The sequence below is a fragment of the Muscardinus avellanarius genome, assembly GCF_963383645.1.
Source record: "Muscardinus avellanarius genome assembly, chromosome: 2".
Classification (NCBI taxonomy): Eukaryota; Metazoa; Chordata; class Mammalia; order Rodentia; family Gliridae; genus Muscardinus; species Muscardinus avellanarius.
In genome coordinates this window covers 31,940,437-31,953,626 of record NC_137787.1, presented here as the reverse complement: position 1 = coordinate 31,953,626, position 13,190 = coordinate 31,940,437, and the positions used below count along the sequence as shown (strand labels likewise).

Genomic DNA, 13,190 nt, shown 5'->3' with positions numbered 1-13,190 from the left:
TCTGCCAAGTGGCAAAGAATACTGTGAAAAGAGTAGTTGCATGAAAATATGCAGATGCTCAATGCCTGCTCTTTATTACTGCAAGTAGTTATTTTTCCTGTTTTTATGTCCAAGTTAACTATTCTAGAAGATGAGGCTCAAGAAAACGTAGCTGTATCTCTTCTGCTTTTGTATGTGCCTTACACAAAGTTGATCGTCTGTGGCTACGCGTCGTCCTAGCACTTCTTGATGAAAAGATACAAAGCAAGGCTTAGAAGAAGCGAACAGTCTTCTAAAGTTACTTGACATGATACCATTAGGTGCCGTGTACTACAAAGAAAGGCCAGAAAAACAAAAGCACACTGCTAAGACGTGTGAATTGTTCTTCAGTGAAGGAGGTTTGTGTATATAATTGAGTTTAGTTGTTTGTGTTTATAAGAGCTCCTGTAATTTCCCAGATTCTGAGTCAAAAGGAAAACACCAAAGCGTGGCGGCAACAGCTGTTCTTCGTACTTCAGGGTGGCAGTTCTGAGCCCAGCTACGTGCTCATTCTCCTTGTGAAACCATACTTTTTGGCTTTAAAACTACATTCTTCCCCAGTGCTATAATAGTGGGTGTCCTTATAAAAACAAGGCTGTTCAGGAGATATTCTGAAGGAGAAAATAACCGTGACCTCGTGTGTGGTTCATGACTCTTTTCTGAAGTTTTCCTATAATTTGATTTGATATTGATGAACACATTAAGAGAAATACTATAGGCAGCCTTTGTATTTTCAGTGATGCCTATCGGCTGGTCAGCCATGAAGTCATACTAAATCAAGCAAAGGTGCTATCGTTGCACTACAGAAAACTTCATACTTGCTCCTGCCATTCTACTTTTATTTTATATTTTTTCTTTTTATGTGGGTCATATTGAAAATGGCATACATTCAGACTGTGCTTGGTGCCCTCTCACCCCCATTTTCCCTTCCCTCCTCCAAACAGTGAGTGTCCAGGTTAACCATGCTACATTCATGCTTTTACACATATTCTAATGTAGCTCTTCAGGCCGGGGGTGGTGGCTCACATGTGTAATCCCAGCATTCGGGAGGCTGAGACTGGAAGATCACGGTTCGCGGACAGCCTCAGCTACTTAGTGAGGCCCTCCACAACTTAGTGAGACCCTGTTTCAAAAATAAAGAATAAAGAATAGAGCTGGGGGTGTAGCTCAGAGGTAGAATGCCACTGGGTTCTATCCCCAGTACTGCAAAAAACAAAACAAAAAACCAAAAAACAACAACAAAAAAACCAAATATAGCTCCTCCATTAATCAACCTCAGCCTTCTTCCTCTCCTACCCTTCCATGCTAGCTTTGCTGAAGTTTCCCCTCCATTATTTGGAGTCCCACTGGTATCCCTAATACTCCCTAGTTTGGACATATTAGAGAAAACTTATGTTCCTTCTCTTTCTGTGCTTGGCTGATCTCATTTAACATAATGTTCTCCAGGTCTTTCCAATTTCTTGCGAATGGCATAATTTTATTCTTCTTTATAGGTGAGAAGAATTCTATTGTGTGTGTCTCCCATAATTTTGCAATCCATTCATCTGATGATGGAAGTGTATTTATCAGTCTCATTAACCCAGGTTGTCATTAATGAACTCTTCTTTACTATATAATATTCATAGAAAGAAAAAAAATCTTTAAGGGCCTAGCCTATTCTCAGGAAGTTTTACATATATATTTTTAAAAGCTTTTGGAATCTAGAGTTGAAAATTTTTCCTTATATGAATTATTCACCATGTAGATATTTTCATGCAAAAGTTAACACTTTAAAATGAAAAATAAATCTAAAGATTATGCGATATTTGTATTGGACAGATAAAGGTTCTTTTGTATAGACATCACTGGAAAAGATATGTCTGTCTGTCTGTCTGTCTGTCTGTCTGTCTGTCTGTCTGTCTGTCTTTTCTGCAGGTGTTTGGATGCAGGAACCCAGGATAACCCCTAAATGGTGGTTTGAGTTTGGCTTGGCATCCCATGGGGTTAGAGATTCAGTAACTTTTCATTGCTTTGTATTTAGAATTCAATATTTTTTAGTTTTCTTTTAGCTTGGATTTATAGATTGTATTGAGTGGCGATCTAATTGACAGCTGTGCTTGACTGTAAGTAGAACTCATGGTTTATTGATAGTGTTTTATGGGTTTGGCATGGTAAATGAACTTGGCAGTAAATATTTGAGAATTATTGGAAAGTTTGGATATTTGGGGGGAAGGTCATGGATCTATACTATTTGCAAGTCTCCTGTGGTGTGTCTGTGTGGAGTTCACTGTTCAAGGGAAGGATGGAAGTTAGCATACCTCCCTCCAGACAGAGGGAGGATCAAATAAAGTGCTCCCGAAGCTCTGAGGACCAGAAGCTTATTCTCAGGACCGCTTCATGGGAACCCGTGCAACTGAGATGCTTTGAAGGGTGGGGAGTTTCTGAAAACAGTGGAGGGGAGAGCAAAGAGGAGCAGAGTGGTAATGGGAGAAGGCAAGAATGCAGAGTACCAGGGGGGCTCGTCTGGTGTGCTCGTGCTGATGCAGTTACCAGATATGGTGCACTTTCTAGATGATTCTGGACTCCTGATGCTTTGGGATGCAAATGGGAGGAAGGACATTTGTGAGTCTAGGGAGAGGGGTACACAGGGTGTATTCATCCCCTCCCACCTTTATTCTGTAACAGGATGATTAAGGAAAATTTTATCTTAGATATACTTTGACAGATTTCATTGATTTGTTAACTTACATTATTCAAGATGTGTCTTTGAGCTCTGTTAATCTTTAACACCTCTTAAATATGGTTTGGGTTTAGATAGAATTATCTTTGTATTCTGATTTAAAACATCATAATGACAGCATTTGTAAGTGTGTGACTTTTAAAGAAGGACAAAAACTGTCAGTTTTCCCAAAGGGACAAGCCCTAAGTGCCTTCTCAAGTTCCAAGGCTGGGCCGTCCCATTTTACTGTCACTTTCTGCCGATACATCATTTAGAGAAAGTTCCAGAGAAAGTCCCAATTTCTGCTGAAGAGCATAGAGCAGATCTTTTTTTTAACTGAGGTATGCAGAAAGAATTGGTTGTGCACAAAATAGGCTGAAGTCATACTTTAATTAGTCAGACTTTTCCATATTTTATCTTGGTCGTTTTGGAAGTCCAGTAGAATATGCTCTTGATTTTTAACTCAACATGTTTATTTTAAAGGACTGTTTTTTTTTTAAAAATTAGTTCTTTGCTACTCTGATAGCTAGATCTCAGCAAAATGACAACACAGCTAGTCTCTTAAATGAATTGATACTTAAAAAAGTCAGTCTTATTAAATATTCTTACTATGCATATGTCAGTCTTAAAGATAAGAAAGTAAATTAAGGTTCTTTCTGTCTATTGTATCTATAGGCTGTCCATCTGGCCCAGGCGAGCTTCCAGATTGAAGCCTTTGGCTCCAAATTCATTCTCGACCTCATACTGAACAAGTAAGTATATAGTCAAAATCCTCAGAAGCAGGTACCGTAAAATTCCACTTTCAACATACTGGTTTAGTAATTTCTGTTGTCGAAGCAACTGATATTTTCTAACTGATTATATGTCATAGAGTACTTAGATAAAAATATAAAAATCTGAACAGTGAATTCCATCTTTATCTCTTTTCCTGAAAGAAAAGACTTTTAGCATTAGATATTTCAAATATAGCACTTACATATTATGATTTTAAAGGGAATAAATATTTGAATTAGTGTTATTTAATTAAGTGTTAATCATAATCATCACTATATATATAAGAAGCTTGGTAAATTGCTGATTGAAGTATAATTAGACTTCAGTCTAGAAATTTCTTTTATTTTGCCTTTTATAATGCAGTCACATGACTTCTGTAGGAAGAACAAAGTACACGATGACTTGCAAGTACCTATTTTGAGAAGGTTCTTTGCTTCATAATTTGCTCTAAAATAGATTCTTAGAAATTTGGTACTGATGAAAATTTACCCAGTTGTCTCTATACATGTGTTTATGTAGGTACTTAAATGCTGTTTTCTAAGTGAGAACCAGTGGTACAGATGTGTTTGTACAAACATGAACAAGAGATGTGACCTTAACCAGGGCCGAAGAACTCCAGTAGAACTAGCACCAAGTCTTTCTTCAGTGGAAGTAATTTCCTGTGTGTTTTTCTTCAGAAACTTTAGTCAGTATTTTCAGTTCTCATCAGTATTTTGACCAGGACTGCACCTTTGCAAGAAAAAAATGCCACTTAAAGTACTACATTATCGGACACTATAATGTTGGTGACTGCAGTCAATATCTGAGGAATTGGAAAGGAATATAATACAACAACTATTAAATTTCTTATATGCCAAATTCTGTGAGTTCTGCAGGAAGAAAATGCAGAGTCAGCTCGGGTACTTCTTACTCAAGTGTTATTGCGGCTTTAAGTCAGAATGAATCAGCAGAGCTCAGAATTTCCTGTGTAAGGATACTGCAGGCTTTTCTCTTTGGTTGAGTTCTGTTCCACTATGCTGTGTCAGCACTGTGCTTCCTAAAAGATTTGTCTTGCCAACTCTTAAACTATGTCGAGTAGCAGGAGAAGGCTAATTTTAGTTTGTTTAGGTCCTCTGTTCCTTTAATGATTACTGCAGTGGAGACTTGTCATTCCGGGACAGCATGATGATAGCAATCAACACTGCTTTGTTCTTTGAATATTAAAATATTATGGCCACCTCAGAACCTCCCAACCAAATAGCAGGTGACTGAGAAAGGGTCATATGTACTTAGAGTCCTGGGAACATAACAGCAGTTATTTATCACTACTATTTCACATGCAGAGAAATCAAGTTGAACATCTATTATGAATAGTGCCTGTCTTGAGGAATTTAGAGTCTAGTTGGGGAAAGTTGATACAAAAATATAACTTTAGAACAGTGTGGAATGGTTCATATCAGAGGTCAACATGGAACCTAATACAGTGGTTCGCCTCCGTCAGGGAGTGGAAAGCCAATAAACGCAACCTGGGAAATAAGGGAGTGAAGAAAGGTTTTTTAAAAGAATTTATTCATTTTTTATTATTTTTTTTAAAGAAAGGTTTTATTTAAAGCAAGTTAGGAAAGCCTTAATGATAACTCCCAAAGTTAGCATCTCTCTGAACACAGGAGGCGAGGTGATTTTATTGGGAACATTCACAAATGCATATTCATATTTGAAAAGACTTACTACATGTGGAAGCAGGCACTGCCCTGAGCATGCTCTCTTCATACATTGCATGTTCAAAAATGAAGGATGGGAATGTCGTGAAGTCGGACAGGTTAGCATTTTAATGAGATTATAATGAGCAAAGTTTACTGTAGGTCACTTAGAAGAGTGACTTAGCAATTTTGGCGGGTTCAAGACAGTTCCTTGTGGTTTTCTCTGGAGGGCCTTATCTGAAACAGACAGTAACAAAAACAACTTGAAGGGATGTTAGCAGTCAAAAGGCAGCAGCTGCTTCACCTGCAAGCACAGGTGCTTGTCCCTAAGCATTCTGCCTCACAGCTAAAGTGGGTTGCACCAAGGAGAGGCAGCTCTCCATTCTGGAGGTATCTGAAAAGGCAACTGGGAAAAGGTGAGGTTTGAACCGTGTCTTGGGGGACAAGTGCTAGTCAGTAAGGAGTGGGAGGGAGAGGGAGACAATGAGGGAGCGTGTTCTAGGTTTGTGAGACAGTGTTACGGAGACGGGGCCAGGTAGAAATAGGGCATGTGAGGCTATTTATTTATTTATTTATTTATTTATTTATTTATTGTGGTACTAGGGATGGAACCCAGGGGTATTCTACCTTCAAGCTACATCCCCAACCCTATTTTTTTATTCTTTATTTGGAAACAGGGTCTCAGTAAGTTGTGGAGGGCCTCACTAAGTAGCTGAGGCTGGCCGTGAACCCAGATCCTCCTGTCTCAGCCTCCCAAATGCTGGGATTACAAGTGTGTGCCACCACGGCTGGCTGAGCATCAGGCTTTTGATGAACTTTTTGGTAATTTATAAGCTTGGGGCAGAGGGAGATGACTTAGCAGAAGTCAGTGTGGGAATATTACCAGATACTATGCCAGAAAGGGGCCTGACCTTGGAGAGCTCCTGCAAATCAGATCTGGCCACTTGCCCTGACACCAAATAGAAAAAGTAATGCTGAAAGGCAGGAAAGGAATTTATTCAATATAGCCATACCAGGAAGACAAGGGGAAGCAAGCATTCTTAGCCCTGTCTTCAGAGGGTATAGATGTGAGCTCCTGGATTATAGAGAGAAGGGGGACCAGAAGTATGCACAGTCAAGATTCTTAGTCAAACTGGGTCTGGTTGATCATTACCTCAGAATCAGAAAGTTGCTGTTGCCTGGGCATAGTTTTGACTCATCACAAGATACTTATTGATCAGGCCTGTTATTCTTGGAATCCAAGGTGAGTGAGGAGGGAGAGAATGATTGAGAAATGGACAGGTCAGCAAAGTGAGATGGCATTAGTTCCTTCAGGTTTGATAACTTTTAGACTGCACCAAAGGGTCTAGAACAGGATGTTGTAAACGTGGCAGTTGACAATCTATTGATGATAATGGATCTGCAAATCTTGAAATACCTTGTTCCTCTTATCTCCTTGTTGTTAACCATTTTAACATGCTTATGTGTGGAGCTGAGCAGAAATCTGACCCAAAGGTTAAGGTAACAAAAGAGACAGATACATAATGTAGACAGAGGCGTTAAGCTTTTATCCTACTTTCAGCTACCCACTGGACATCTTCAGGCCCAAGTGAAGAATCAGTGCTTTTTAGCAAAAGCAGCTTCTAAGTCCCTTTTAGGAACCCCTCAACTCATGGAAGAATGTGCTCAAGTGCTTGGCCATTATCCCTTAGGCTGTAAAAAAAATCAAGGGGAATAAACAGGCCTTGCTCTTAGGAAGCACTAAGAGACATGGAGAAGAAACACTTTCAAGAAATTTTCAGTTGGTAAAAATCATTAGAATTGCTTCCATGTGGATGACAAGGCAGATGAGAATTAAGTTGATTGGACAACTGGATGGAAGGTGGTGTCCCGCTGGGTGCACCAGGAAACAAGCAGGTTAAGTGCAAAGGGAAGAGAATGTGAAATCAGAATAGATACAAGAGAGTTGAGGGGCTTTGGGACACCCATAGGTTCATGACTAGGGATAGTTGGATAAAACCTCAGAAGAGAGGAGGGAGCTAGGGAGAGCGGAATGGAGAGTCATTTCCATATAAATCCTGATGACGAATATGGCTGTAAATGAGGCTGCCCAGGGAGGGGGATGTAGGATAAGGAACACCTAAGTTGGTAGGGTAATTAAGTGGTAGGGAGAGGAAGAGAGGAAGTCAGGAATGAGATCAAGAATGAATGAGCAGTTGGAGAAGTAGGGGGAGAATTGGGAGAATGATTAAATTGAGAGTTTCCAAATAGAAAGGTGTGATTTACAGCATCACATGCAATAAGAATGATCTAGTAAGTTAAGGATCAAAAATTGCCTTTTGGATTTTCCAATTGAGTGATCTCTAGTAGTGTGAGTATGCGAAGCTGGGAGTGAAGGGTGGGCAGAAGCCAGCTTACTGTGGGCCAGGAGTGAATGAGAGAGGACGTGGAGACAGCAAGCGCCCATTGAGGAGGTTGGTGCGAGAAGAATTTCTAGGAAGAAATTGGGGTTAAAGCAGGACTTTTAGCAATAGTGGAGAGAGTTGATAGACCAAGGGATGGAGCTGATAAGAGCAAGAGCTTGAAGGTACAGAACGGAGATGCTCGGCAGAGCAGGATGGGGTGGAGGCCAAGACAGTGAGGTGTGAGCACCAGGGCTGAGGGTAGTTTTGATCTAGGAGTGCTAAGTGGTGGTTCTCCCACAAAAAAGGTGATGTCTGGAGGGAACGGTGGAGAGAAAGTGGAGGCTTCTGAAGGGCTGAGTCAGTGTGGTGGGAAGGAGGCCTGGAGAGTTCCGACCTTTTGTGCTCTCTCTCCTCCCTGCACAGTCCTGAGTCTTAGAGTCACTCCCCATTCCCTTCTCCCTCAAGCCCCTGGCAACCACTAATCTGCTTCCTGTCTCTCTGGATTTGCCTCTTCTTGGCATTTCATATAAATGGACTTAAACAATGTGAGGCCTCCTGTGACTGGACTCTGTTCTTTATTATAATGTTTTTAAGGTTTCTCCATGTCGTAGCTGAATAATGTTACCATGGTATGAATGTGTTCTTAACTTCGTAAGCCTTTCTTTCCTTCTTAAATTGTCAGTTGTTGTAAGGATTAAATGCAATAATGTGTGGTACTAATGCATGTTTCTTAATTAGAAGAGTCGGCTCAATAAATACCTTATATTTGCAATTAATTATTATTACCATAGCAAGATAATCACTGCCCTCGGCCCTGGGGGACTGAGCATTGAAGTCATTACTCACGAAGCTTATGGTCTTGTGATGAAAGGACAAGTCTTGCCGGGCATGGTGGCGCACGCTTGTAATCTCCGTGCTTGGGAGGCAGAGACAGGAGGATCGCGCAGGTTCGAAGCCAGCCGCGTGCGCTGGCTTAGGAGACCCTGTTTCCAAATAAAAATGTAAAAATAGGTCTGGGAGTGTAGCCCGGAGGTAGAAGGGCTTCCAGGAACCCCAGTACCACCAAAAAAAAAAAAAAAAAAAAAAAAGGACAAGTCTTTTAAAAAGCACTGCTAGTCATCTCTTTGACTTCAGTATATATATATATATATATATATATATATATATATACTAAATACATATATTACTGATTTTAATAAATGAGGTAGGGGTGGTGCACCATGTGATCTTTTCCATCCTGAAAGTGAAGAAAAAAAATGGAGCTGATTTGGCAGAACCTTGGCTGATATGCACCCAAGGGAGTGGATGCTCAGACTCCAGATACCATTCTTTCATCAAGTTGGAAACACACTTGTGATACATTTTGTATTTCTCCTGTTGTCCCCCAGAAGCTTACCAGATGCTTGTAAAAAAACAAACCAACCAAACAAACAAAAGCCAGGCATAGTGGTCCACACTTGTAATCCCAGCATTTGGGAGGCTGAGACAAGAGGATTGTGGTTCACAGACAGCCTCAGTTACTTAGTGAGTTTGCAACTCAGTGAGACCCTGTTTCAAAATAAAGAATATAAAATAGAGCTGGGGGTGTAGCTTGGAGGTAGAATGCCCCTGGGTTCCATCCCCAGTACTTCAAAAAGAAAAGAAAAAAAACCAGGCAAGACTTGCAGGTCAATGAGTATTTGGATACTTAAATTTTCAGGCCACTTGATTGGTTCTCAGGTGAGTATCCAGAACTCTAGCATGCTTTCTTGTTTTTTTGAAGTGAAATAGTCCTTGTACTCTTCCTGACCTTTGTCCAGTGCAGGGAAGGAAGAATTCTCAGGATGCATCAAGTGTAAACCCTTCTAGGTTAATAAGACAGCATGTTCCTGAGAGAACGTTCCTCTACGGTGAGGATGTGAGGATCTTACACGCCTCTCATAGGTTTGTCTTCAACATTTTCAGGGAGAGTTGTGCTTGTAGATGGCTGCAACCTAAAATGGGGAGTGGACCTGGAACTTGGAGAGTATGGATTTGGTTTTGTTAGGAAACAAATGGAAGAGAAACAGTTTGTATTGGATGAGATGGAGAAATGCTGTAGTGGGTGAGGGGGCATCTCAAGAGAGGAATACCAGTATAGCATCCCAGTTAGTACACAGACTTCAGTGGTAACATCCTTCAGTACAGAGACCATTATGTTGACCGGCAGCGATGTTTTCACCAGGGATGATGTTTGAGGCACACAATGATGAGGGCCGACAGGGGAATGGTACCCAGTGGGCTGTGGGTGAGGGTTCAGATGATCTCTATGGTATCAGTGTCTCTGTGTGGACAGGGATGGCTGAAGGAAGAGTTAAGTGATAAGGTAGGCAAGATAAAAAGTTTGACATGATGCCTCCAGTAAGGTAGTTCTTGATATAGAAAAAGATCTTCATTGTGATTTTCTGGGAATCAGAGGTGCTTGATTTAGGATGAATATCTAGAAAATTCTGATTTACAGAAAAATATGCACACAGTAATTTGCTCGTTAAAGGTACTTCATGCAGTGCTTCTGAAAGAAGAAACCAGTCACATGGATATAGTTCCAGTTAGGTTAAATAAAGAACTCACCTTCCCTGCTGACTGACATGGTTAATTCATTCTTTGCGCAGCCAACAAACATTTATTGAGCATCTAGTTTGGATAAGATGCCGAGCTACACAGGGAACCCTGAGCTGTGTGGAAGAATTTTCCCTTTTTAAGTACTCATGGCAGAGAAATGAGATGAAAATATATATGAGTAGCATTCATGATCGAGGGGACATGTGAGACCTCATGGTGACTGAGGGTTTCCTGGGCAAGTGGATTTGTGGTAGTTTGGATCCCAGGTAGCAGAGCTTGAGGGAAGGATTCTGGTAGGTAACTGAGGGAATGGGGAAGGGAATTAGAGAAGGGAAAGGAGCAAATACCAGGGGGAGTCTCAAGCTTCCCTCCAAGGAGCCAGTGAGGCTGGATTCTCTAGGTCAGCCAGAGAGTTCTTTACCCCACCGAGAGGCAAGGGGCTGGATTTTGCCCACTAGCTGCCAGTCTGTTGCTGGATGAGGGTTAATTCTGGGCCAGCACCTCTTCACAACTTTCTTCTGGGGAAGAAGAAAATCCCTGTTCAAAAGTCTCTGGTTTTTCTAGTCAGCCACCCCTGCAGTGTGTTGTGAATTTTGAGCGCTCTGGACAGCCCATCAAGGGCCAACGTAGATGCCTCAGATCCTAGAAGATATGGAGAGAGGAAGGCACCTTTTTCACAGGCCAGTGGCTCTCCCAGAACAGCTAGCCCTCTGGGTCAGGTCCAGACCTGTGAGCCCTGGCTCTAAGGTGCCTGAACTAGCAAGCAGCTGATAGAAGGCATACTGCCTCTGGGTTTTCTGGATTCTAAGGGGGAATTTCAGCTCTATCTTAAATGTATTTTTCAGCTCTGCAGATTTGGCTATTTGAACTTAAGTTTGGTGTGGAGAGAAAACAGGCCTCCTGCCCCATTTTCCCTCTGTGAGTGGGCATGGCCAGGGTGGGGAGCGGGCCTGCAGGTTGTGAAGCACATGGGCTGTGGTGTCCTTAGGTCTTGGCTCCCCAGCCTGTTGACTTGTGGACCATGCTGGCTGCCTTTTGTGTCCCTACGAGCCCTGAAATCCTTCCTGTCCTCTTCCCATCAGCCTCACTGTCCACGTTCCTCTCACACATCAAGGAGGAGTCAAGGTTTTCGGGCTCAGCTCTGCAGCTGAGGTGGCTGGCCAGCTTGCTCTGCAGGCTTGAGGAAGTTATTAGCGTAGCCAATGTGTGCATTGCTCGGCATTTCAGGATTCTTTGTCTCTATGATGCTATTTGTAGGATAAGTCTTTTATTTCCTCATTTTGAGGGGTCTGCAGAAGGAAGCCTTTCCACTGCAGTGATAATGAGGAGGATCATCCCTATGCTGAGTCCTGTGACCATTTTCTCCTGTTTAACTCCTTTAATAACTCCGTGAGGGAGGTATGACTACCCCCATTTACTGCTGAGCAGTCTGAGGACTGGTGAGATGCAGTCATACCCTGGGGTCCAGCCAGGGCCATCTGCCTGGAGCCTCCTTCCCAGTAGCTCTGTGCTTCCAGCACTGGACTCTCAGTTTACTAGTGATATGGGCATAGTTGTAATGATGCCACATCTGTTCGTATTAAGTGAGAAAAAAGTAGGGAACAATTTTGCTCAATTTTTAACCATATAAATAAAATGTAGATGGCCTCAGTAGAATTTAGGTAATCTTGTGTGTTAATCAGCAGCATTATTAGAGGCTGATTACCATTCCCCTCTTCATATGTTGATGTTTTAAATGCCTCATTATGTAACTATGTTTGGGATGAGGTCTTAAAAGAGGTAATTAAGTTAAAGTCTTTACAGTGGCCAAAATACAATATGACCGGCATCCTTAGACACCAGAAAAAGGACATTTGGACATAGTCATGCTGTCATGAAGAAAGACGTAGTGAGAAGGTGCCCATCTGGAAGCCAAGGAGAGGACTCAAAATGAAACTATCCCTGCTGACACCATGGCCTTGGAGTTCCCAAGAAATGTCTGTCGCTGAAGCCACCAGTGCCTGACCCTTTGTTAGGGCATCCTCACCAAACAAGCAGGCCATCCTAATCCACTACTGTGAGACGCTGGGCATCAAGTGGTGCTTGTTAATGGGTGAATCTCTGCTTCTCATAGCTGATCATCCTGCTTTAATTTCTAAGTGATGTTTGGAGAGATTGTGTTATCTTTCATTTATATAATTTAGGATGGTTGGAACTATTTTGGTGGTTTTGAAAGGGGTTTCTGTGATCATAAGGAATCTTAAAAGCCAAAGATCCTCAAAGTCACTATAAATGTTGATTGCCATGGTGCTATATGTAATATGATATAGATAAAAAAATAGGGCTGGGGGTGTAGCTTAGAGGTAGAATGCTCCTGGGTCTCATCCCCAGTATTGCAAAAAAAAAAAAAATTCTAGCAGAAGTTATGACAAAGAAAAAAGCAAAAATCATAGAGGATTGAATGTGACTAGGCATTTGAGATAAGTTAATTACTGTAGTCACTGAATTTACATCTTATTTTCCTGACAATTAAATGAGAGTGGCAACATTGGGCGCTATACTTTTTATTATCTGATAAAAATGTTTTCCTATCAGAGAGGAATTCACCCCTTTGGATATCATAGGACATTTAGTATCATAGTGGTTAATATGTACAACCATGGTTTTGCAAATGACCAGAAATAACGTTTAAATGGCCTTCTCATATTGACTCTCTGTGTCAGCCAAGTGCAAAAATTTTTTTCTAACTTCAGTGATTGATCAGTAGGTTCCAATTGATGGCAGCCTTTTATGAGCCATTCCAAGTACTTATATTTTACAAATGTTTATTGAGTGGCTGATAAATGTCAGCCTCTGTCAAAATCTCCAGAGAAAAGTCCTCCCCACATGAAGCTTACACAAAAATGGAGGAGAAAGACAGGTCCCCCATCATAGGGGAAAATAAAGAATGGTTTCCTTCACATAGGAGGAACACCTGGCTCAGACTAGAGGGGAAGTGGATAGGGAGCCAAGTACTCATGGAACTCCCTGCTTCAGCTTAGACCTAAAGAGATGAAGGTATGAAGGACAAGAGAAGGT

General features: G+C 41.5%; 1 protein-coding gene across 2 annotated transcripts in view; it reads left to right on the top strand.

The window, feature by feature from the left end:
• ADAM23 (ADAM metallopeptidase domain 23) overlaps positions 1-13,190 on the top strand; it is a gene marked incomplete at both ends in the record, with an annotated part of 182,679 nt that overhangs the window by 38,761 nt on the left and 130,728 nt on the right. For both annotated transcript variants that reach the window (XM_080689511.1, XM_080689512.1), the window contains one exon: positions 3,392-3,468. In XM_080689511.1, the coding sequence (XP_080545637.1) occupies positions 3,392-3,468 (77 nt within the window). The remainder of the gene's footprint in view (positions 1-3,391; positions 3,469-13,190) is intronic.